Source organism: Macrobrachium rosenbergii, chromosome 56 (genome assembly GCF_040412425.1).
Source record: "Macrobrachium rosenbergii isolate ZJJX-2024 chromosome 56, ASM4041242v1, whole genome shotgun sequence".
NCBI classification, from domain to species: domain Eukaryota; kingdom Metazoa; phylum Arthropoda; class Malacostraca; order Decapoda; family Palaemonidae; genus Macrobrachium; species Macrobrachium rosenbergii.
Window position 1 is genome coordinate 17826802 of NC_089796.1, and position 27500 is coordinate 17854301.

General features: G+C 34.8%; 1 protein-coding gene across 1 annotated transcript in view; it reads right to left on the bottom strand.

Moving 5' to 3' along the window:
• LOC136836666 (muscle M-line assembly protein unc-89-like) overlaps positions 1-27500 on the bottom strand; it is a 651149-nt gene that overhangs the window by 566979 nt on the left and 56670 nt on the right. Inside the window, 10 exon segments of the mRNA XM_067101137.1 lie at positions 142-984; positions 1220-1299; positions 13884-14062; positions 14912-15039; positions 16105-16258; positions 16944-17077; positions 18529-18751; positions 19636-19774; positions 20868-20988; positions 22974-23117. Of these exon segments, the coding sequence (XP_066957238.1) occupies positions 142-984; positions 1220-1299; positions 13884-14062; positions 14912-15039; positions 16105-16258; positions 16944-17077; positions 18529-18751; positions 19636-19774; positions 20868-20988; positions 22974-23117 (2145 nt within the window).

The window sequence follows — 27500 nt, forward strand, 5'->3', positions numbered from 1 at the left end:
CGTGATTGACAACAGTGTAAACCATAAATCTGGTAATACAACCAAGAAACGCCTTTGCTCCTCCTTTAAAAGGGTAGACAGTGTGCACTGGTTCATACGGAATAAAGAGGCATTCATGCAACTAAAGAGGTCCGAACATACCTGAGCCTACTGAAGGAGGTAAGGCTGGTGACCGACCTCCTCTCCTGGGTACACGAGGCGGTGGCATGGGTGGTTCTTCACTGTCCATAGAACCACCAATGTCCATCGACTCACCAGGAGAACCACTAAGCTCGATGGATCCTCCCGCAGACCCGCCGAGCTCTGTGAATTCCCCGGTACCCAGTAGGCGTTCTTGGTCATAAGAGTCTCCGCGCTCCATGGAACCTGACACCTCATAGGAGTAACCCGTTTTCTGGACACCGTCTCGTGAACCTGGAACTCCAAGTGAAGTCTCGGATGTCCCTTGTTCTGCTGAGCTACTCAAACGACCGGATTGGTATCTTCCTTTGGCAGCATCAGATTCGAAGGAGGATCCTCGTTCCATTGATGATCCAACTTCAAAGGAGGGACCTCTCTCAAGGGAAGACTCGAATTCATATGATGCTCCCCTCTCTATGGATGATCCAAGCTCATATGATGCTCCTCTTTCCAATGATGACCCGAGGTCATAGGAAGCTCCTCTCTCCATGGATGCTCCTAGTTCATAAGAATCTCCTCTCTCCATGGACGCTCCTAGTTCATAAGAAGCTCCTCTCTCCATGGATGCTCCTAGTTCATAAGAAGCTCCTCTCTCCATGGATGCTCCTAGTTCATAAGAAGCTCCCCTCTCCATGGAACCTCCATAGTCCAAGGAACCGCCCTTTTCACTAGAGCTACCGAGATCAAGTGATGATTCAATTTCATCTGATGCCCCCATTCCCTGAAGCTTTGCCTTCTCTACTGAGTCTGTGGCACCTTCGGATCCAATGTCCGAGCTTCCGTATTCAAAGGAGGAGCCTTCTTCTGTAAGAGATTCCAAAATTAGGATTCTTTTACCTTGTCAGGTAAGATTCAAAGATTCCTGTTAAGGTACTGTGCAGGATCCACTGTTCATGTATTAAAAGAAATATATTAGTCAGAGAATTGAATTAGATTGTCTTGTGGAAACACTATACAAGAGTTTTTGCTTAGATACAAGTAACTTGTATCAGATAAAGACCTATCAGAATATTCAACATAAAGCTGAAATATTAGGTACCTTTAATGAGCGTAGCTGAATCTCTCGGCAGAGATGACCCCACAGCTGTAGTAGACTTGTACGTTTCGTATTCAAATGACCTGCAAGAAAAATTAAATAACTCTGCACATCAAATTTCATCTGATTCATTATAGCCTTATCCTCTAATATCCAATGTCCTAATTCATACTATTTTGGGTAAAATTAAATTTGAACACCTAACATAAAGCATGTTTTCAAGAAGCACCCCTAATAAATTATATAAAATAAAAACTGCTATCTATACAAAATACGCATAAAATGTCCAAAACCTAAATGGTAATTTTCTACTAGAAATGTAACAGATAGTCATAATGGGAAAAAAGCACAAATAAACCATGTGTAATAAAGTTAAATGATTTTCCATATCTGTATGACCATATAACCAACGTATACATAACAAAATTTCTGCAGTTACAAATCCTTTGGATCAAACGTATAATGAAAGTCTTATTTTTGACTAGTACACTGTTAATTGCAGTAAGACATTAAACGGAAAGAAATTTTTTCTACACGAGATCTTTAGCTACAAAGATCTTAAAGGGATATTGGAAAACGTGGAAAAGAGCATCACGATATTGTACCTCTCCAGTCAAAAAATGGAATGAAAAGAAATTGAAAGTCGAATATCGGAATAATGACCCCCTGATTAATAGATTTCTCTTGGTATTTGATAGTATCAAAGCAAAGCAACCTTTGGTAGAGTAAGAAACCTTTTTCAATTTGTACAGGTATTACTTGTCAGTCCATGACTGCGGGAAACTGGTTAAGGTGCTACTCCAGGAGTATGAGGCAAACATGTATGATGGTATTAGTGTTGTGTACTTCTCCCATGTCCTTCGTGGTATCTTTTTGTCATCAGCCTACTTCGCGATCCGTAATCAACTCGTGTGCCCACTGGGACTGTGGAGTGACTATTGGGTTGCCTCTAGGGTGCAACTCTGTACACGAAAAAAGAACTTTATCTTGAACATCCACTTTCTCAATTATTTTTCCTGTGCAAAAATAATTGATGCAATTCACGTTTTAACACAAGTACAAACTGGTACTTTCTTCATTTAATCTTTAAGCTGTTCCAAATGCCATAATAATTTTTGTGAAGTTTTTTACCGGAAACATATTAATCTAGGCTAAGCTCGAAATCTTTTACGTGAACTCATTCGATTAACATGAATCATACTTGTGTCTGAACATTTTAGCAGAAAATTTTAGTACATCAGCCACTTGATTCAAGGATATCAATAAAGCACATATTAAAATGAAATTTTAGAACCAGAAATAAGGAAACTGCACTTTCTTTCTTCATACACATACACACTAATATATATATATATATATATATATATATATATATATATATATATATATATATATATATATACATATGTGTATATATATACAAAAATTATATATATATATATATATATATATATATATAATGTACAAGTGTGTGTATGTCGGTATACATATAATGCATATACAGTATATATACAGAATCTACATATATATTATTCATTGTATGCGGCATGTATGTATTCATATAAGTAATTGTAACAGCAACAATGACCGCTTAACTTCTTAGTTTCTCCTCACGTATTGAATAAATTTGCCACTACAAACCCAAAATTCAAATGAGGAACCAGATGAAGAAATCCTGTTGTCCGTAACAGGATTCGAAACCACATTTAGCATATCACCACGGGGATAAGGCCTCGTTATGACTTACCTAATGTGAGTTCGAGTCTTGCCACGGATGTCAGAATTTCATAATTTGGTTCTTCACATGGATCTTAGGATTAGTAGTGATAAGTGCATCCCAGAAAATGTGAAGAAATCGAGAGGTTACGGGGCCCCTGTTCCTATTATTTTTGACATAGCAAGGCAACGGATCTACCTTATATACAATATATATATATACAGTATATATATATATATATATATATATATATATATATATATATATATATATATATATATATATATATATATATATATATAATATATATACATATATATATATATATATATATATATATATATACATATATGGTATATATTAGTACATATACGCATATATTCACATATACATATATCCCATCTACATATAAATTTATACATACATATGTACGTATATATATGCGTATATATACATATGTATAATATATTTACATGTATATTTTTTTTAACATGAAATCATTTCCCCCATGAAAGGGTGGCTTCCCCAAAAAAAGAGGAAAATGGTCACTACCGCTTTCACCCTTAAACTGCCAAATCGTGTATTGCAATATTCCTTACCTTACACACACACACACACACACACACACACACATATATGTATATATATATATATATATATATATATATATATATATATATATATATATATATATATATATATATATATATATATATATGTTTATGCAAATGGAGGGAGGAACCAAAGCATACCTTTTGTCACAAAAAAGGTGGCAACAAAGAATACCAAAAGAGCGGTCATAGTCACAGTCATACTTCAACCGCTCATTGATGAATGAACGCCTTGTGCTGGATACTTACAGAAACACCCACAACGACGACTCATATAAGGATTAAATTGAATATAGAATTTAGGCCAAAGGCCAAGCACTGGGACCTATAAGATCATTCAGCGCTGAAATGGAAATTGACAGTAAAAGGTTTGAAAGTTGTAACAGTTGCACTATGAATCAATTGTTAGGAGAGGATGGAAAGTAAGTTGGAAGAAAGAGAATATGAAAGGAGGTACAATAAAGCGAACGAAAGGGGGTTGCAGCTATGGGTCGAAGGCAGGCTGCAAAGAACCTTAAGTAATGCCTACAGTGCACCACATGAGGTGCACTGATGGCACTAACCCCCCTACGGGAAGCGGCTCATAAAAGGGTCCCAGGATAACAGGGCTCTTCTGTTCCTAAACTTTTCCAGAGCCATTCTGTCAGCACTTCACTGATCTCCATTCTCTCCAAATGACTAAACCATCTGTCAACACTTATCACTGACTCTAACATTTTTTTTAAACGCTTCGTTCTTTAACTTTACAAAGCCTCGTTACTCTGCATACACTACGCAAACAATAATTAACGTGAACAGTTTCCATCTTTTTCCTACCGTTCACAGTCATTATCTACAATCTTTCAAGCTATCTCTTTAGCGTTTTTAGCTCTGATTATAGTTCATGAATACTAATATAAATACAAAAATAGGTCCGAATGATTCACTTCAATAAATGTCACGTATTACTGGAGAAGGGAGGGGGTTGAACTTGTTCGTTTAGAAATCGAACGTCGATGATTCAATGAATCTTAATTCTAAAACGTGCATCAGATAAATCCCATTACAATGCTAATAATATCAAAATATGATGTGGTCTGCGTCACAAAAAATCAGAAGGGGAAGCCGTCTAAGAAATCTTGTTTTATAAGCAGCCTTACTTGAATGGGAAATGGAAACCAAATTTAGTCCTGAAATAAATTGTCGTTTGACACACTCAAAGTTAACTGGTACGCAATTGAACGACCTCCATGATCTATGTCCCTTGACGAATACCTATCTTCTCAAAAATATAAGTATGCCTTTCTAGCTTTGAATAAGGTAAAAATTAAAAAATATTTCGGCAGTGAAGGTATGTTTGCAGCAGTAACCACTGTCCTATTTCTCTCTCTCTCTCTCTGGAGCCCCTCTCCTTGTTATGGGAAATAGTTTCATGCTGAAAAATATGAATTTGGCTGTACATGTATACGCATAGTTATCAATGACCTGATGGAGGAATGTTTTCTTAATACCAGTGATAAGAAGTTCAAGGAAAGTGCATGGGATCCCTCAAACTTAGTTTAAATTTCAATATCTATTCTAAAGCCACTGTTCAACGGTTTGATAATGCCTTCGTTCCATTCACTTCCATGATGTGAAATTCTCTTCTTTCCTCTATTTCCTGATTAATTCAACTTTACTCTTTTTGATAAGCGTTTTTTCATCAATTACGTCACGCTTTCTTTATAATACTGGGCTTGTTTTGGGTGGCCACATGCCCGTCTTGAACAATTTAACATAAAAAAACCAAAGGGAATTCTTTACCAGAACTGCTCCTCGTGGTAGAAACTCCGTCAATTTTCAGTCTTGAAAGACCAGGAAAATGCTGGAATGTGGACCTCGATTTTTTAACAGACCTAGCAATGGCAAACATCACGACTATCATGATTTATTCAACCTACATAAGCACACTTGTCACCAAAATCACAGTGGTTTGGGTGCTTTGAATGTATGTTTAATGCTGGCATAAGAAGTCAGATTATCGATTTCTTTGAATAGCAGTTTTCCCTGTTAAAATCTGAAGTCAGGTTACCAAAATCATGAGCATCTGGGTCATCAGAATAATTTTCTGGTCGAGAAATCCTGTAGACTTTGTTTCTACAAAAATAAAATCGTAATTCTTTAAAACCTCATTGACTAGAATTCATTTGAGTTTATCATCAATCAGGCAGCAAGTTATCATCCCAGAGTGAATGGCACGTGGCTCCCAGTGGCTACAGCCGGTTCAAAATTAAGAAGATTGAGATAACTCACTATTCAAAAGTTCCATCAAAACGTTTCCCTATCACACTGACTTGTCAAGTCTTGGCACGTTAGTCTATGAACATCTACTGGACGTTTACTCGTCGTCTCGGTATGCAGCTACACTTGAAGCGAACTGCATCAAAAGTGTAACACGCGGCTGAGCATTCAATGGTGAAGTTTGTCTTGAATAAGAAAAAAAAAAAAAAACCTTGGCGCCATACTCTTCATATAAGCCTAGCCTTAGTTGCTTACCTAGACACAACAGTAATGGACCATAAAAATCTCTTCAAATTAGTTCCGCTAACGAAGAGGAATCTACTGTCGACTGCCGTGCCGATAATGAGAGAAAAATGTTTGTAAACCTAACCTGAAGTCGTATTAAAACTTTATGTTGGCTCGTAACAATTTTCTACTAAACTTGAGCAAAAAAAAAAAAAAAAAAAACATCATCTCATCCGAGAATTCAATGTTTTTCAGGGAATTTATAAATTGTGTTACCCCTGGATGTACCTCATCTTCTGTTTATTGTGCCTTCATTAATAATTTCTTTCCGGCTACATGTAAAATTATATTTAACACACGTATCTATACAATCAGGTTCCAGTTTCTTATTAAAAATGTAGACACTGAAACTGCTTACTTTAAAGTATGCTCCCATGCTTTACATTAATAATAAAAGCTGCCAGTATCTACAGACACTATATCTCTGTATTGTTAAAGCTAAAAATTAGCCAACTATTCCCTTCAAGACGTTACTGCCGTTAGATTTTCATTGGTTTTGTTGGCTAATGTCAACTTTTACAAATAGCAGCGTTAACATTTATGATGTCAGTTACTTGACACTTCAAATACCTTGTAGCTATTAACTTTCTCCTCAAACCCCGTCATGCTTTCCTTAATTTCCGTAATACTTTCAATACACTGTGCCTCGTTTCTAATGAAAAATTAAATATCTCCTGCATCACAAAACACAGAACCCGAGAAACAAAAGACTGTCAAATATTTCAGAGATAATTTCCATCATCATCGAGAAGGGATACACGTCAGCCTTTCCCACTATGAGGTTAGACGTGGGAGAGTCGTCTACATTCTTCTCCCCCGTAACACTTTCTGCATGAATTCCGTTCTGGTCCCGTCATTATCTATGCTTCTTTTCCGTGAATTTCGGTGTTTGGGGAAATATCTTGCAGAGATGAAAATATTCTTCGCGGCAACGAGGATAACTGTGAGCATAAATGATGCAAAGCCCAAACAACGCATTGCAACTGCATGAAAGAATGTGCGAAATAATGCAAGCTAAGAAAAACGACCGTTTTAAAATATCAGACCAAATTAATAAGGATATTTAAAACTGCATTACAGTAGGCCTTAACCCTAAAACACACGAAACCCAGTTTTGCAAAAATAGACATCCTTTTACTCATACATTTCAGCACGTTTCCAACTACCCGCTCATACTGACAAAGTATCCAAGTAATTAGACATAAATGTATGCACTGCTCAAACTTACCATCAGCCAAAAAGGCACACTCTGCTTCCTTGTGTCAGTATATGCACACAGGCCTCCATAAGTCAAAAGAGACAGTACATACAATACCATTACGTCCTTAGATGAGTACAAAGCCATTGTTCAAAATATACATACACCATCTATAAGTAAGAGGTACACCATACATCAGAGAAGCAGATGATACATTCAGTATCCATAAGTCAAAAGATTTATACAACATCCATAAGTGAGGAGATGTAAACAGCATCCATAAATCATTATACACATCATCCACTTGTCAGTACATGCACACAATTCAAAAGTCAAGCGACACACACACACACACCACCTAAACACCCAGAGAGCCAAATAATCCATAAGTCAGTATATATATAATGACTTAATATATATAATATACATAATATATTAATATATATAATATTTATGTATAAATATATTATATATATATATATATATATATATATATATATATAATATATATATATATACATACACACATGTATATATATATAAATATATATATATATATATATATATATATATACATATATATACATATATATATATATATATATATATATATATACATACAGTATACCATTTTCATAAAATATATAGCAACCATAAGCCAATAGACTCTCTTAACATCCATAGCTTGATCAATAGACACAGCATCCATGTCTAAAAATTCATAACATTCATGACTCCACATATAAAAATAACTTTCACGTATCCACATTCACAAATAACATTCATGAATCCAAATATATAAATAATAATCATAAACCAGAATACTTTCAGCACCTTTCAGACATTCACACATTTTTCAGTATACTCAGAAAGCGTAATTCTCAACAACAATATCAAAGGAAAACATAAGAAATAAAACATCTACAAATAAAATTTGCAAGATACAACAGAACATGTGTATATAGAACAAAAAGGAAGGCGGATGAGAGTTGAAATGAGTTATGTTAAAGGTAGGCTTTCTGAGTATAGTTATTATTTCAAAAGTATAGTTATTTTTAGTCAATATATTAGTCTACTGCAAGAAAATAAAGAGAATAAAAAGCACTATACTACGAAAACCTACTTTATTATAGAATAAACTCTAATACATATACCAATGGATTATAATAGTAACTGATTTTACAAAACAGACTTTCCTTTTACAAAATAAGTAGAAATTTGAATTTAGAGGAAGAGAAACTGAGAATCACTACTTTCACAAATTTGTCGAAATTAGGAATGTCAAATTGAAATAAGTTGAGCCACATCTCATCCGCCCAATGAAATAGTACTTCAATAAAGCAACAGAATCTCTAAATGCTCGTATAACTCTATATCTTCATGCCTCAGTGATGGATAAATAAAAAATATAAAACTAAGAATAACACTTAAAATAAAAAACTATAAGATTTATAATAATTAACTTATGCTTCGGTATACAGTATTTAATTACAGTATGTATGATTTGTAAGAATTTCATTTTCACAGAGAGAGGGAGAGAGAGAGAGAGAGAGAGAGAGAGAGAGAGAGAGAGAGAGAGAGAGAGAGATGAATTACATCACCAACTATTTACCACTACACATTGTATAATTTGACTTGTATGTGTGTGCTTCATACTCAGTGTGTAAAAATTAAAACTAGAATAAAATTTGTATAAGAATATCACAATTCAGTTATGAAAAAGAAATAAACAAAGATATAAACTTAATAATATAGAGAAAATACAAAATCACTAAAATTAGGATCTACACAGGTAAGCAGAATGTACAAAATAAAATAAAGAATAATCTACAAACATTTCAGGTCTCGGATTTGCTCCCAATCCTGGTAGTATATATATTTCACGAAATGCTTCAAACTATTTAAATTTCTTGAAATCTCACGAAATGTTTTAGATACTGACGTTTCACAAAATGCTCTGAAACAATTCCAGCATGTCATGAAATGTTTTGTTTGTGGGCATTTCATGAAATGTTTAACCTATCTTACCTCATGAAATTTTTAGGCTTCTAATGTTTCACGAAAAGCTTTAGATCATTGCTTACACTTAATGAAATATTCGTAAAGTGTAAGTAATGAAGTGTAATTCATGAAATGGTTTGAACTATCTTCCTTTCATGAAATACTTTTGAACCATTCTTCGGATTTCATGAAACTGCCAAATGAATTCATATTCTAATCAGTGAGGAATGATGATGCGAGTTACGCACCCTAAAAATCTATAAAAGAGCTAAATAATTTTGTCCTTGAAACTACGAGCAAAATGAGTTACGTCAATCTGAGAGCGATAGCTTTCTGGGTATAAGAAACAATATGGAGTCTAAGCTTAAATCAAAACACACTACAAATGAAACTAAATTAAAAGTGTTAGTCATTCTAAGCATTGTTTATACACTATAATTACGAGACTAAAATTAGCGTTAATTTTGTAATGTTCACACAGACTGTCACATCTTCACACTTCTCAGAAGGCTATAAGACTGAGATTTCATCAATATATCACTGTGGCTAGAACATAAACAACATACGATCTCAAGATCCACCAGTTCAGACATAGTCCCAATCCTGAATTCCTGTACTGTAATAACAATGCCACATAGGTCAATCCACTCGTTCTACCTGTGCTTATTGCAGCATGTTTATACATGTTCCATCATTACTTCTGAAAGCAAATTAACCATAACCCAAGTTGGGAGGAGGTCCCCATTATCATTAAATATAAAACTGGATATTTCATGGGAAATCATGAGGTCTTATTCGGTTTTCCTACCCTAAACAATCACCAAGTTAAACTAGTAATATCAAAATTGTGGCTAACGATGAGTTCAAGCTTTAAGGTAATCCAATCAAAGTATCATGATTAGTACATCTAGGAGTCAATGTGAAAGCCAAGCACTTGTATTCCATTAATTTATGTAATGGAAAACCTCTGCTTATAAATTCAAACTGAATATCTTAGTCAAGGATTTATGACGTTTACTTGCTAACATAGTCCTTTCAATAAAACTCACACCAAGAAAAGCAAAAGCCAGGAAAACTATCTGGAGAATAAAATCATACTCTGTAGCTTAGGCCTAGTGACTGACTGATGATGCAATATGAATGCGCTGTACACCAAGACAGCACAGAAACTAAAGCAACATTGTAATTAGATGTAGACAGCCACTTGCGAAACCCATAGAAACAAGCTGATCCTTTCATCAAATTCTACCTATCACCTGCTATAAAGCCATTATCATTTTGTCACTCTTGAAACTAATTTGCAAGATTAAACATGTCAAAACATTGCTATAAGGCCATTAAGTGTTTTTTAAATTACTGTAACTGCAAGATCGTGTTCCTAATGTTTGGTATTTTTTTCTTAAATACGAACGAATATCCTTGCAAACTACTCTCTTTAAAGGAACAAGCCAGTTGTTTGCAATTGCATCTACAACATCGGGTATTTTTTCCAGTGAAAATCGGACTGTTGATTACTTGCAGGCGACTAACCCAAAAACAAACAATGCCTTAAATTAATTTTCTAGGCCTCTACTCAATCATCATTTTCCACCTCCTGACCTTAAATGTTCTAAAATCCACAATGGGTGCTTTCACAAGCAAATCTACTTCTTATCTGGGTTGAATCTCTGTCCAAGGTTAGAAACTAGGGAACCAAGATCGCCTATCAGATCCTTTAGCTCGACCTTCGAAGTGTGATGCTGTTCCTGTGGCACCTCCTTTTGTGACGAGGAAGGTGACAATATACCTGATCCGAGAGTGTTCATGGTGACATCTTCATTTTCTAGGCATCTACTCATTATCTCTTCCAAATGATCAATTCGCTTCAAGATGGATGGCTTAATGTGAATTTGGTCCTCTGGTTGGAAAACATCAGCCACACTCTCTCGCCCACTGCTGCTGCTGTCTTCCCCCTCACTAAGAGCTTTCTCAATTTCTATCATTGAATGAGAACGTAAACTTTTGCCAGAGGAAGTTGGTTTCTTGATGTCTGCTGCCTCTCCCTTAGAATGCACTGATGAAGAGGAAGAAGAACCGTGGTCTCCGACCACGCTTGCAGTCTTTTCAAAAAATTTGGCAACATTGTCAGCACTAAGTGTCCTACTGCGTTCATTCATGCTGCTGACAATGCCTTCTAAATCACTAATCAAGTCTCGCAGCTCACTTCGACTCACATCCACACGAGAGCTTGAGCCAGTTCTGGATAGAGATGTGAGAGGTGCAGCAGCACCCTCTTCCTCAGTAGATTCCATCTCGTACAGAGCAGCATCTTCATTTTCCAAGCACCTGTAAACAAGGTCTTCAAGAAGATTGATTCTTGCTGTTATTGCTTTATTGATCTTTGGTTCCCAAGAGGCATGTTTGTCATCACCACTGGTCTCTTCTGTACTTCCAGATGATTCCAGTTTCGAATGGTCATCTGATTTATCTGGTTCATGGCTCATCTGACCCAATTTTGAGCTCATACTTGAGTGACTAACCTTGCTTGTGGTAATTCCCATAACATCTGAGCGTGTATATGTTTTTGGCACTTGGGTCACCTGCTCATCGTCTTGCTTAATAGGGGCTGTGCCTGATGCAAGAGTAGGCTGATAAAATACTGTTATTTCTTCAAAACTCTGGGGAGATGTTATTTGGCAATAATTTTTTAATGGTGATTGTGGAGAAAGATACAAAGCATTTTCAGACATAAAGGTTTGGTTGCTGAACTGAGGATAATCTGATATAAACGATGCCGAAGGGTTGTATGGAGGAGATATGACTTGAACCATCTGTTGATATGGAAGAACACTTCCACACACTTCGTCATCATCTTTAAAGATCTCAGCTTCATTACCAGTGGCTTCTTCACTCTGTATAGACCCAATTTCCTCATCAATTGTTTCATCGTTACTGAAGGTCCTCAGTCGACATTTAGATCCATCTCTTGGTCTAGACAACTCTTCTGATTCTGTCTCATCTGAATCCTCACCTGCATTCGCTGCTAAAGCATTGATATTACCTAAATGTGTCATGCTGGCTAAACCACCACAAATAATCCTGAACTTCTGTGCAATAGCAACCCTAGCTGTCCAAGGCTCACCTGAAGTAGTTGTGGAGGATGAGGCAGAATTTGAGGAAGGAGCTGATGTTGCCAAGCTCTGTGACTTACTTTTGCTAGAGTCCTGTGTATCCAATGGGATGGATGAAATGCCTTCACCAGTACCAGCACCAGTACCCTGTAATGTACTACATGTCTCTCTCAAAGCATGCTGTGTTCCATCAGTGACAACAGAAGGGGAGCCTATAGTACCAGAGGGATGGGTACTCCAAGATTTGCTGGCAGTTGTATCAAGTGGTATAGATGTGACTCCTTCTCCCGTTTCTCCCTCAGCAGGTTGTGCTGTATCACGACTCTCATGAACAGCATGATCAGCATCATCAGTTCCCTTTGATGGAGAGTAAACTATAGTATCAGTGTCAGAATCGTCTTGTAAACTAGTATCTTCACTGCTCTGTGAATCTCCATCAGTAGCACTAACTGCCTGTTTAACTGAACATGAATAAAAATCTGGTGGCATTTCGATTTTATCTTTCATTTGTTCATAATAAAGATTCATATCTGACTGGTCTACAGACCTTAACCGAGAGCTAAGCGAGGTATTGCTAAATATTTTCATGCTTGCAGACTGCAAGGAATCTCTGGTACTAAAAATGCTCTGACCAACTGTAGCCATTGGAAACTGGAATGTTGGATTAATTGCTGCTGCCTGAGGCGTGGAATGGAAAGTGGCGTAATAAATAGGACCACTTTGGTAATTAACAGGAGCAGGGGGAGGAGGGAATAATCTTCTACTGGAATCTTCTGTACTGGGAATGACTGGAGAAACTGAATGTTCAAGTGAAGGACTTTTACTGCTGCTTGCAGAACTTTCATCATCTGTTTCTACACCTATGACAGATCCTAAGTAATTTACTTTTGAACACCCATTGCTCACAAATCCTAAATGGTAACTTGGATTTGGATTACCTAACACCTTCGGTATTGCTGAGGCCATTGCAAGTGCTGTTTTGCTACTGCCAGCAGTTCCTACATACTTCACTGTAGATTCAGAAGAGTATTCAGAAGTCGAATCTGGACTACTGCCTACCTCGGTATCACTATCATCACTTCTGAATGCAATTAATGATTGATTTGCTATTGTTTTTAGGATTTTCTGCCTTTGTTCCTCTACAGTTAACTGTCTGTCTTCACAACTCCTTTTGATGCTGGAAATCCCTGGAGTCATTCCAGAATCCCTGTTTACCTGGGCATTTGTGTTTTGTGCAAAGGCAATAAAACCCTGGTCCCCTGCCATGCCCTGATTCCCTTGATTCATGTCATAAATAGTGTTATTGGTTCCTCGAGTTCCAAAGTGTACAATTTGTTGATTATTTGTGCCCTGAGAGACCCGACTAGCACTTCTTAGATTACCACTCAAGCCTTCGGCACTTAGATTTACTGTCTCGTGTAAACTACGTGCACTTTGAACAACCTGATCTAAACTATCCCTAAGACAACCAGCAGGATTCCCGTACCCGCTCGGGCTCTTGGTCTCGTCGATGAGGACTGGCTCGCACTCTTCACCGGGATCTGAAACGCCATAGGCATTTTCAGCTTTGACTCTGAAGCGATACTCGGATCCTACGATGAGTTCACTTAGCTGGGTCCAAGTGATGCGTGAAGAAGCTCCTTTAAGCCATACATCCCAGCCCATCTGTGGAAGATATGGTTTTAAGAATAAAATTGGGTGACATATAGGAAATTTATCATAAATACAAGAGAAGATGGCATTAAACCCATAGTTAAGCAGAAAGGGTAATTATTAACGAAGTTGACATTATGTTAAGCAAAAGCTGTTAATGAAAAGCTAGCAAAAATCACTTAATCAAACAGGTTTCAAAAATTAGTTAATCTATTGCAAATATACTACAAAATGAACACAAACTTGATTCTGTTTTAAAAACAGGGATAGAAAATATGTTACAAAAGAAAGTAAGTCACACTTTCTTCTTAAACAGCATATGAAACTTTGCAAAAATTAACAAAATTTCAACGGAAAAGTAATGCACCTGGAATTATGCTAAAATTACCCTCGAGACATTATACACTAGAATTTATGGAATGCAACAGAATAAGTATCTTAAAAAAACTTACTGATATGGCAGAGCAACTACTGTGAAGATAATTGTTCAATACAGTATAAGAAACTTTAAACTGGATGCAAAAGCTTACCTAAATTTAATGCAATGAATGTGCAAACTATTATTTTGATTAACTTGAAAAGAAGTCAAAAATAAAATTTTGAAGTACAAGAAGACAACAACAGGAAAACAAAATATACCACAAATGAAGACGTATAGATATACCATACATCTACATTTATATACCAGTTCCAAAATGTTCACTAAACACCGAACAGATCTACACTCGTTCCATGTCCAGTGTTCTTGAATTTTCTGTCGTTCGACCACTTCTGCCCAAGGAGGACTTAAACTATGCAAGAAGTGTCAGCGGTAAAGAAATCCACTACACAGTGAAACATTTCCATAGAAATCACACATACCCTAAAGTACTCTACAATGTAGTTGGAGATCCTGCAACCGCCATCGTCCTGAGGAGGATCCCATCTCAGGGTAACAGACTGCCCAGTGATGTCAGTTACCACGGGCATGCTAGGAGGATCTGGGCGGTCTGTTGAAGTAATCAGAATAGTTGCATGAATTACTGTTATAAGTTTTGCGTAAAGGTCTCGAATATAAACTATATTTCTTGTTGGGAATGTCCTCGCAAACCTTGATTTCTTTGGAGGCCTCAGTAATTTTTATTACATGAGCTTCGCAATGCTTTTACTGTTCTCTGGTAATGTCATCAGAAGGTCTATTTCTCTTATGGTAATATGGAGATATTTTAGGCCACGTTAAAAAACTAGTGAAAATTCAAATAATTTATTAGAAGATAAATAAATATGGCTAAAGTTTCTAAATCAATTAACGATGCAACGAAAACCAACTCTCAGCAATATTTTGAATGTACAGTAATGTAATCAACAAAACATAAGAAATCAATTCATTAATTTCAACGAGCAACTTGTTAATTTATATCTTGAAATAATCATGAGTCAAAGTAATTGAAAAAAATTAACATGAAAAAAGGTGGACTTATCTAAAAATTGCTGTAAGTTTTAATTGAAACACATAAATCAAGAAAGGTATAATTGTGTAAAGTAACGTTGCCAACCAATGAATATATAACGTATTATTTCTCAATTACACCACGTAGCGACAGGTTTTCGTTTTTCCACCTTTTGGATTAAATCATATTTAAAGTACTCCACGTGGGAATAACCCGGGTCAGTCCTAACCATAGCAGAAAATGAGCCCAAACTAAAGGCTTGGAAAGAAAAAAATTAGATCATAGTCATTTTCTGTTTTCTGTGAGTTATTTCTTGCCTCATTTGCTGTTTTATGTAAGTTATTTCTTGCCTGTCACTTCTTGAAATGACCCTGCCTTTATGTTCAGACTCAGAAAATGGGTTTGTTATTAATTCACTTAGAATCCTTATTTCTACTAGCAAGTAGATATGAAGAATTATTCTACTGAAGGATAGAAGGAAATTACTTCTCGTTTTTCACTTAAGGGCATAATATTCTTTAGAAGTTTACTTAGCATACCTAAGGCATTAGTCGTGTTCCTTATTGAATGAGCTCTCCTGATTAATACAACCACATTTATACAAAAAGGGTCATCATAACTAACCAGTAACAGTGACGAAGAAGGAGACGTTGTCAATGCCTCAGATTGTGGCCAGATTCAGAAATTACATGCCCTTTATCTGCCTTATTATTCCTGCGATCTTCAGCGTGATGTATTTCTCTGATACGTCCATGGTATGTCTGTCATCTGCCTCGATCTGCGGAAGTGATGGATAACTAGTTATTAATAACCTTAACGGAAGATTTTCGATTTTTTGATAAATTTCATAACTCATTTCTCAATCTAAAAATGATCTTACCACTTATTCATTCACATGTAAAACAAGCAGTTAGGCATTAATTCTATATTTATCTGCTCCCTCTCATAATCTGCGGAAGTGATGGATAACCAGTATTAACAACCTTAACGGAAGATTTTCGATTTTTTGATAAATTTCATAACTCATTTCTAAATGTAAAAACGATCTTACCACTTATTCATTCACATGTAAAACAAGCAGTTATGCATTAATTCTATATTTATCTGCTCGCTCTCATAATGCAAATATAGTCTAAATTCCTTAGAACATTACACCTTTGGCCATTCATAAAACGAACATTTGTCATTATTTCTGTATAATTTGCTCATTCTTACAACACAATAAACGTTACTTCCCATTTTGTTTTCACCATTCTTTACAACCTGCTCATTTCTGACAAAAAAAAAAATCATGCAGTGTTTCTGTATCAAGTTATCCATTTTCTCACTATCGTGATACCAAAAAACATACACCATCTCCCATAAGCATTCTACAATCTAATCAAATATATCCCCAAATACCTTTCAATCTCCGCCTACTCATGAAAAATAAAAGGAAAAACTCGACCCCATCGAAGCCATACCTCCTTGCCGTTGTGAGCCCAGGTAGCGAGTGGAGGTGGTCGACCTGTGTAAGGCACCCTCAGCCTGATGAGCTCGTCGGTGTCGAAGATGAGACCCTGTTCGTACTGGGGAGGCAGAGTGATGCGAGGTGGAGCTGAAATGGAAGATTATTATTATTATATTATTATTATTATTATTATTATTATTATTATTATTATTATTATTATCGAGTTCTACTGCTGCATCAGCAGGGGCATTCAACAATGCTTGTTTAAAAGGATGTCTTTTTATCAAACTGCCTTTGTAATATTCTATAACCGAAATGAAAAATTTAAAAAATTTAGTTACAAGTATTCAGTAATAGACTAATATCTTTAATTATGGTCAAGCAAATGGTTATAAATGATGACAAGCAATTAATATCAACCTAATGCATTACAGCACCACAAAACCTGTCGAGTACAATGAGACTCCCATTCTGTGGTAATAAATAACAATGTTAATCTTTTTATGATTCATTTTTTCATTGACGGTATTTTTGCCCACCGAGAGTCAAGAATTTTGACTAGGTGGTCTGGTTAAACTATCTTAATAAATATAGCTTCAAATAGTTAAGATATTCTTTCTGACTCTACAAACTCGGATCAGTTACGATGTAAACAATTAGAATAGTGCAATACATTTTTTTTTAAATATATTAATTCAATACACAAAAGACGTTGTCAATATTCCTAAACCTCAATATACAGATGATCATAAGAAACTAAGATAAATAAAAAGCAATTACAAAGGATTCTTTAGAGCACTTGAGAAAAATTCGCTTAAATATACACACAAACAAAATCTATGATTACTATAATAAGGTACGTGAAAACGACAAAGAAAACAAACAATAGTCAAGGAATCATTATTGGCAAATGAAAATACTACAAACAGTTAGCATAAAGCTTAAAATAAAACATAAAAATATTAACTGGCCAAGATTTTGTTTGTTTTGGAGGGGTGGCAATATCAATATATGTCAGTGGTGCTTTGTAAAATGGTTTCCTTGGCAAAGGGAGACGTAACCAGCCACTAAATAAACATATGATTAAACTACTGGCGTGCACTCAGGACTTGTACGCCTAGTTGCATGCATATGCCCTGCGTAACACATGCATACTCATACAAATACACACGTATTGTGTGTATATATATATATATATATATATATATATATATATATATATATATATATATATACACACATATACATTATACACACACACACACACACACACACACACATATATATATACATATATATATGTATATATATTTATATATATGCTATTTTGGTATATTTGTTCACTTATACAAGTCCCATTGACGTCAATGGCATTATTTGCAGAGACTATTTTTATATTTACACTCATAGTCAGTCTACACTTCTTTTTCTCTACAGGTAAGCTTCGCAGGATAAGCTTACCTGAAGAGAGAAAGAAGATAGGTGCCTCTGCAACAATTCCACTGAATCTAACAGAAAATATCCCCAGTACATATCTCAGGCATGCATAATGTGTGTGCATTTATATAACAGCGAGAGAGAGCAAAACACCACCTTACCTTGAATATGTAAAACGGCCTGGGAGGAGGCGACGCCCACGCGGTTGGTCGCCCTGACCCTGATGTCGCCAGCATCCGAAATCTTGGCCTCCTTCAGCACGAGCGAGTACCGATCGCCGTCGGCGATGAACTCGAAGCGCTTCGTGTCAAAGATCTCGAAGCCGTCCTTGTACCAGGACACGTCCGGCGGAGGCGTGCCGATGATATCCACGATGAATTCCACCTTGTGGGAGGAACAGCCAATCGGTTACTTTCTAATCGTGCGCAGAAGTCGAGTGACTAACAGTTTTGTGAATCGATTTGTTTTCCACTTTTTAAAAATGTTAGTTATAATGTCATGATCAGATAATTTAATTATAATGACTTCATCAAATTAATATCTCTTACATTAACAACCTGAACTCGAGGAACCTGCTGTATCTTAAAAAAAAATAATGAATTTTGCATTATAAAACTTCTTGTAATAGGAATCCACTTTAAGAAAAAATGTTTCCCTTAATTTAACTGATTAATAATGTTTTACAAATTTTACAGTTTACCTGTATCATTTAATGTACATCCATCGTCCATTACAAATGTTTATAATCTGACTGGATAACGCACGAAAAAAACACAACATTCTGGTAGAATAAACTAATTTTTCCTTCCAGTTAAACATGGTTAAGAAGGACAATCCCTATTCAAAGCAAGCCAATAATCTTCCTCAAAAGAGACATAATCATGGAGTCATAATCCTAACATGACAAATTACCAGTAGAACTCCCCTATGACTCCCCTAGAAGTACTTTATCCCCTACTACAGACCCTAGCAGAGACTGACTGTTTGACCTACTTTCCACTAGAAATAAGTTAACAAACAACAATTGAATCAAGTGATTCTCAACCACAGCAATTTTCTTAATCTGATAAGATAATATTTTACATACTACTATCAGGCAGGTAGTATTTACAATCACTGTTTCAAGCAGACAAGACAAAAGCACAGTTTTCATGTACATCTTTCCTTAAATGTTACAATCAAGAATATGTCTGAGAAATGGAACACTATTAAAACAAGACAGAATCCAACGAGTGTAGTTCACAGAAAACTGAGATTCTAAATCTCACCCGATGTCCTTCCACTGCAGTGACGTCCCTGAGTTCCTTCAGGAAGTGAGGTTCAGTGGCCTCTTGGTCAGTGGATATGCTGACCATCTCCGAGCGTTCCGAAGGGTCAGATACACCGACGGCATTCTCCGCTGACACCCTGGAGATGTAGAAAGTAAATCAATAAAAGACAACAATGAAACACAACGCATAACATATTTAACAATGAGAAACTAAAAAGAGCAAATTTCTATTAAAATGCCCAACAGGCTTGAATGCTTAATGACTTTCAATTATCTTATTTAACGACGCCTTCAAATGTTACGTGAGCTATCAAAAACACAAAACATGATTATTTTGATATTAATCAATTAAATTTTTCATTCTTTTCCTCTACAACAGGTTGAAATAAAAAAACAGCAGTTATCAGAGATAAAAGAGAGAGAGAGAGAGTCCTCTCATCAGAGAGATGAATGTAACTGCTGTTTTGGTTTTCATTGCTGACTTAATCTTACATTGATAGTAGAGCTTTAGCAGCATTATATAATATAATAACAATAAAAATTAGGCAAATATGTATATATACATTGTATGTATATATATATATATATATATATTCATATATAGATGAATATGATACATATATATATATATATATATATATATATATATATATATATATATAGAGTAGAGAGAGAGAGAGAGAGAGAGAGAGAGAGAGAGAGAGACCCCCTTTCAGACATTTCTTCACAGAGATGTACACACTTTCACTGACATAGCATAAAATACCATATGAGCTTTACAGTCACTATAGCTTACACCTCGAACTTGAAACAACAGTCCTGTACTGAACAGGGATTCCTAATCTACTTTTGTACTTTTTGAAAGATGGAACTGATACGAATTTAGAAAAATGTTCCTATTCGGAGTGAGTTTAATTTTTTGGTAAAGTATAAGATAAAATAAATGGTTCCCCAAATCTTTTACCCTTGTATAAAACCTATTTCCCGAATAAATCACCAAATCATAATGCAATTTAGATAGATCCCATTAATTTTAGCTCCTCCCAATCATCTATCATTGCCGAACACATAAAATTCTATCTTTCATTAGCAGTGTCCCTCAAAACTTGAACACCTCTTCTATATAGACTAACCATTCTTCTCTTTGACTCCTCCAGACCTGGGCTACATAAGGGCATCAGATACCCATCCCACCAGCTTCCCATACATGAAGAAAATTAAGTAACTCACCTAAACCTGTACTCCCTTCCACCGATGAGGTTGGCGACGGCATATTCTGTGTCCTTGATAGGAACCAGGTTGACCCTCACCCAGAAGTCTCCATCGCCTTCGCATCTCTCAAGGATGTAGCCTGCAGGAAGGATAGGACTTAATGAGGATTCTTGTTTATCAAACTGATAATGTTTTAACATCTGGCTGGTACCACTGATGCAACAACAACAACAACAACAACAACGACAATAATAATAATAATAATAATAATAATAATAATAATAATAATAATAATAATAATAATAATAATAATAAGTATTATTATTATTATTATTATTAAGAATGACCGATTCCTAAATATCACTAAAGTGTTCCATAAACACAATTCGTGTACCAAATTTCATGAGCTTCAATAAAAGGGCTTTGGCACTTAAATTTTACTGCGTTATAAACAATATATTTATTTCAGCGTAAGATACATGAAAATGCTCCTACTTGTTTTCTTACTTTGGATTTTTATGTAAGATTTCCATTTAAACTGAAACGAAAACATTCCCGATGATGCGAACATGAAGGCATTGCTCTAGTGATAGTCATAAGATTTAGTAAAAGATATATTACAGGTTACGATAGTAAAATTTGGCGTGACAAATACGTAGACTTTTCTTCAATCTCATCTAGCAATTACCATTTTCTTTACCCTCTCCCATTTAATTCAAGGTTAAATTCAAACTCGCAAACACCTCTTGGAATGAATCACGTTTTGCGTATTTTGGAATAATGCAAGAAAGAATGATAAGACCCATAAACATAATCTGCAGCTGCATTTCATGAAAAATTAAAGCTACCGACTTCGAAAGTGAATTTTTTCTTCCAATTTTTAACAAAATTGGAGAAGAAACTGGTTTGCTTCTAATCAAAATATCTATAAGGAGTAAAGTCATCTATTTTTACATAACCGATATTTGCTACACATCCATGAAATCTGAAACTGAAGGGAGCAATACCCTCAAATGCTTTCTTCTCTTGTTATCTAAGAGAAATAATTTTCTCTAGGTACATTTAAAAATATTCCTAACTTTACTTTCAGCGTACACAACGTAGTAACATCCACTAGTTTCCTATACATCTAAATTTTGAAGATGTTCTACTATGGACATTAAATAACTAGAAATAAATGTCATTGAAGCATTCCACTGCATTTAACTTATGAAATTAAAGGCAAAAGTCAGAAATCTTTCTTTAAATACTTTTTATCTTCGAACGAATGGATTTATAATCTAATGATAATATAAATTCATACATATGAAGAGTTTAAGAAGGGAAAACGTTAATAAAAAAAAATTTTAAAAATTACGTGAAAATAAAGTAATGCTGCATTATTTATAAAATAAATACGTTCATACAACCATGGACGCAGACAAAAAGATGAAGATACACAAGGCACGATGTACCCAGATTAAAAAGATTTATGAGCGAAAGCAAAACAAATACGATGCCAGTCGCTACGAGTTATCGATGCATTAAACTACACGAAAACGTTTGTGACCTACGTAAAAACCATTTATTCTATCCAATTTACAATATGGAAAAAGTGTGAAATACACCTGTTTATCCTTATTTCAGCACAGAAGCCTAAAACACATCATAGTGTTTTTTCACACTTCCCTTTATAAGGCTGTAACCTCTGTTACGAGAAAAAACTCGGACACTAAATGTTGAAAATAAACGAAAAACAAAATAAGAAAATAAGTACACGAGAGTATTAAAAAATGTAATAAAGCGGAAAGTCAATTTAACACAACAAAACATTTGTAATATATAAAAAAAATCAGAAAAATATATACTAAAGAGAATATCCTTAAGTAAAACTATGAAAATAAAAGAAAAAAAAAAGCGAAAGACGTGGAAGTCAGTACTTTCTAACGGTCACATACAGGACATATAACTTGAAAAACTAACTTTTAAAAAAAAAAAATTGAGTGATTTTTAACAGACATACATGGAACTTCTTGAAGGAAATAAATGCAATTATTTAAAATTAGTGAAAAATAAAATAAAAATAAAATGAAGTAAGATAAAAGAAAGACGAAGGGCACGAGCAAAACTCATCAAATGAATTACCTGAAATAGGAGTACCACCATCTGACTCGGGTGCTTCCCAGTGCAAGAGCAGGGCATCGTTCTCCACCTTGATGTATGCCAGGCGACTCAGGGCGCTACCTTCCCTGTCCACGGCCACAGGCTTGCTCGGGGGGCTTGGTCGGTCTGTAATTACAAAGAAAACATTGGGGTTAAGTCTTGTCACATTACGCAAACCGTTGATGGTAAATTAAGATTTTCTTTCACCAGTGAATTCAAGGTATTCTGTTACGTGTCTTAGGAGGTTTCGATAAGAAAGAGGCATTTAGAAAAATTCTTACTATACAGCTAAACAAGTCTGATAAATGTACATATATATATATAAAGATATATATATATATATATATATATATATATATATATATATATATATATATTATACATATATATACACACATTACACACACACACACACACACATATATATATATATATATATATATATATATATATATATATATATACATATATATATATATATATATATATATATATATATATATATATATATATATATATATATATATATATATATATGTGTGTGTGTGTGTGTGTGTGTGTAATTTGTGTGTGTGACACAAAATGGAAACGCAAATAAACAACTAATGACTAATTGTATGTATATATAATATATAGATAGATAGATAGATAGATAGATAGATAGATAGATAGATAGATAGATAGATAGATACCCAAGTATCGTTACTCCTAAACTAAAGAGAGTCAAGGCATTCACCAGAGTGGGACGTGCTATTAGTATTGTACCTCCTATGACGTCACCAAGTGACATCTATTTCTGACGTTCTCTGTCACCCTACACACTAAAGATAGATATTCGTTTACTGTGGCACAAAGCAGCGTCTTGGTTCTAGGAATAAAGACAAGAATACCTTTAGAAACATGATGCCTGTAGCATTTGCACTCTGCATATGTATGTATGTGTGTGCATAATTGTATGTATGTATGTATATAGAGCATAGAGAAATATAACATATATATATATATATATATATATATATAAATATATACATATATTTAATACATATGTATATATATATATAGATGCGTGTATATGTGAACCAAGTTCAGTGTATTATATATTATATATATATATATATATATATATATATATATATATATATATATATATATATATATATATATATATAAATATATATATATATATATATATATATATATAATATATATATATATATATATATATATATATATATATATATATATATATATATATATATATATATATATATATAGAGATATAGAGAGAGAGAGAGAGAGAGAGAGAGATAGAGATAGAATTAAGAACCCATTTTAGAAATAAAGTCTCCTGACCAGGTTTCATGGGCTCAGTAGAAAAAAAGTTATGGCTGACACTTGTCGCGATACTGGGGATTACTTACAGCTGACTTACCGTAACAACACTTGGCATCTTGAATCTGAATAACACAGCATTGTTAGGCCAAACTCGACAAAGAGACAACTGCAAATCCGGCGAATATTCTTTCTGTGAGTTAACATGAAAACACTAGCGTAAATATTTTTTTCCTGACTTTATTTTTATATCCCCAAGAGCTTATTGTAAGAGAACATACAATAAATTAGTGTCACTTAATGTTACAGTAGATACGTAAAGTTTATAGGGTGAGTCATGCATTTTTACCAAGGTCAAAATATCAATAACTTAATAAAACTCCCCATAAAACCTGTTACTTAGTTATTGGGTTTATCTGCACACATAAATAAATGTATGTATGCATATTTTCAAATAGCAAAACCTGCCGTTATTAATCATTCTAAAAGGTGATTTTAAAAAAAATAACATCATTGCAATAAATGCCACGACCAAGTAAAGATATTAACCAATCAATTAATTAATACCTAACCAAAAGTATCCCACCAAGCACACATACACGCCAGAATATATATATATATATATATATATATATATATATATATATATATATATATATATATATATATATATATATATATATCTCTCTCTATACATATATATATATATATATATATATATATATATATATATATATAATGAAAAACAAATTCTCTCTCTCTCTCTCTCTCTCTCTCTCTCTCTCTCTCTCTCTCTCTTTCTCTCTCTGTTGCTGAGTATTTGGATCTAAAACTGTGTCAGGAAGAACACCGTAAATGGCAACGCCTCTTTCCAGAAATGTCTCAGCAGCATTCCTGATAGGCCTAATTCGATAGACTTGTTTCCTGGTTAAAAAATAAAAAAAAAAGTGTAGAATGCTACCGATAAAACTGGCAAGCGCCTGTAAGAATTTGGATCGACCTGCTCATCGGTACTAGACTTTTCCTTTTTTTCTTTAGACTTTTTTAAAGTCTTATTCTACAGAAAGTTGTCCTGCCTGACCATAAGTTTAACCTCTCGACCGATGAGTCACTTGAAAGGTTCTAATGTAACACTATTGATTTGTGTATAAATTTTTCTAGACATGAATTATGTATTTTTTTGTATATACATAATTAGAAATAACTTTGCACTAGCTTGGGTATAACAACTTTACCCCCAAAAAGGGTGACATCTTCTGTAGCCATCCAGGAGTACATATATATACATATACATACATACATATATGAAACAATTGCTAGGAGAGAGTGGAAAGTAAGAAGGAAGAAAGAGAATATAAACGGAGGTATAGTAAAAGGAATGAAAGGGTTTGCAGCCAGGGGCTGGAGATGCTTCAAGGAACCTAAAGTAATGCCTACAGTGTATCGCGTGTAGTACATTGATGGCACTGCCCCCCTAAGAGATACAACATTCATTGGTTGCCGCAGCTGTCATGGTTATGTAATACACGTCAAAGTGACGCTACTTAAAGAAACGTATTAAAAAAATAAAAGGAAACTAGACATAGGCCTACGAGCAAACAACGTACTAAATTCCAATTCGAGAGAATCTGAATTAGATATCGTTGCTCCCAGTCCTTAGGAGGAATAAAAATAAATGAGACCCAATAATCAACCACATAAACAAGAGACAGACATGTCCAAATATTTCGATTTCTCAGCCCAAGACCAAACAAATCTTACTCCTAAGTTAATGTACTTAAACCACACTTAATCCGACATCGTTTTGATATGTTAACTCTCCGACCGAATAGATTCCCCTCTAAACAACAGCCTGGTTAATCGGAACTAATCCTACCTGATCGTTTCCAAGCTTCCTAATCATCTCCGATCTCCCTTATCCTCCAGAATCTCCCTTTTCCCTTCCCCTTTCCTCCCAAATCACCTAAAGTGACCAAGGGCTCGGAAAAATGCAAGAAAAAACGGTTACAAAGGAACCTTTTCCTAAGACCATGTAACCCAATTGACTACGATCCGAGAGTCCACTTCATCGCTGTAAATAGATGAACCGAATTCCAAGTCCAACGACGCCTGGTGAGAGAGTACAGTACGCTGCTCTCTCTCTCTTTTAAAGAAATTCGTGTCGCCGTGACGTAATTACTTCCCAAAGACAGTTATGTTTTCTCTTTTACAGTTACTGCCCCTTTTACATTACAGAGATCTAAAGATTATTTTGCTTATCTTCTCGTCTACACAACCATTAGACTGTAATTTTTATTATCTTGCACCACCTGGGCCGACCAAAATTTTGAAATTTTTCAGAACACGGTTGCGTTTTCTTTCAAAGTTATCTTCCCTCTTAAGAAGATCTTGGCGCATGAGATTTTCTTATAAACTTGCCTTTTATTCTGTGCTAACAGATGTTTTCTCGTCTACGTAAACTATGACATTTTTTACCATCTAGTAAAATGTTGTCCCATCTGAGGTCAGCACAAAGTTGCCAAACAGATGTTTCTACTCCTGACAAAACATCTGTCTAACATTTACTGTATCTACTATAGGCAGCGTAAGCTACCGTTGAATGGGAATTCCTTTCAGTCTTGGTAAGCTACACTGCACAATGCACTCTCATTGTAGAGAGAGAAAAAAGTAAGGTATGAAAGGACGGCGTATATGAAAAAATTTCATGGCAAACTTCTCAACATATCCAGCAGAATGGTTCTCACATTTAAATCAAACACAAAGATCTAATGTATGCATAAAAATAGTTAAACTTTGAGGCTTCAAAACCTTACAAATCTAAAAGACTAAAACTGTTTTATATTAATTTTATTCTTGATGGGTCGTATCTCACATCAAAGGTGTGAGAATATTGAGCAAGGATTAGTAATCACCAATACACATTCCTTCAAACCGTAAAATGCTTTTAAGAGATGCCGTCGCACCTGGTGAAGAAACATTTTAGTTACAATGAGACACACTCTAGAAATATATTTCGTGTTTTTGTTCCTTTAAAAGAAACGCCTGCCTTGAAATGTGTAAGCACAGCACGGAAGGTACTTCGCAAAACAGTACAAAGAAGTGACAATGAGTTGGGGTTATTTAAGGAATTAAAAAATATCTAAATACCCAAATATTCAGAACAACAAGCTTCTCGGA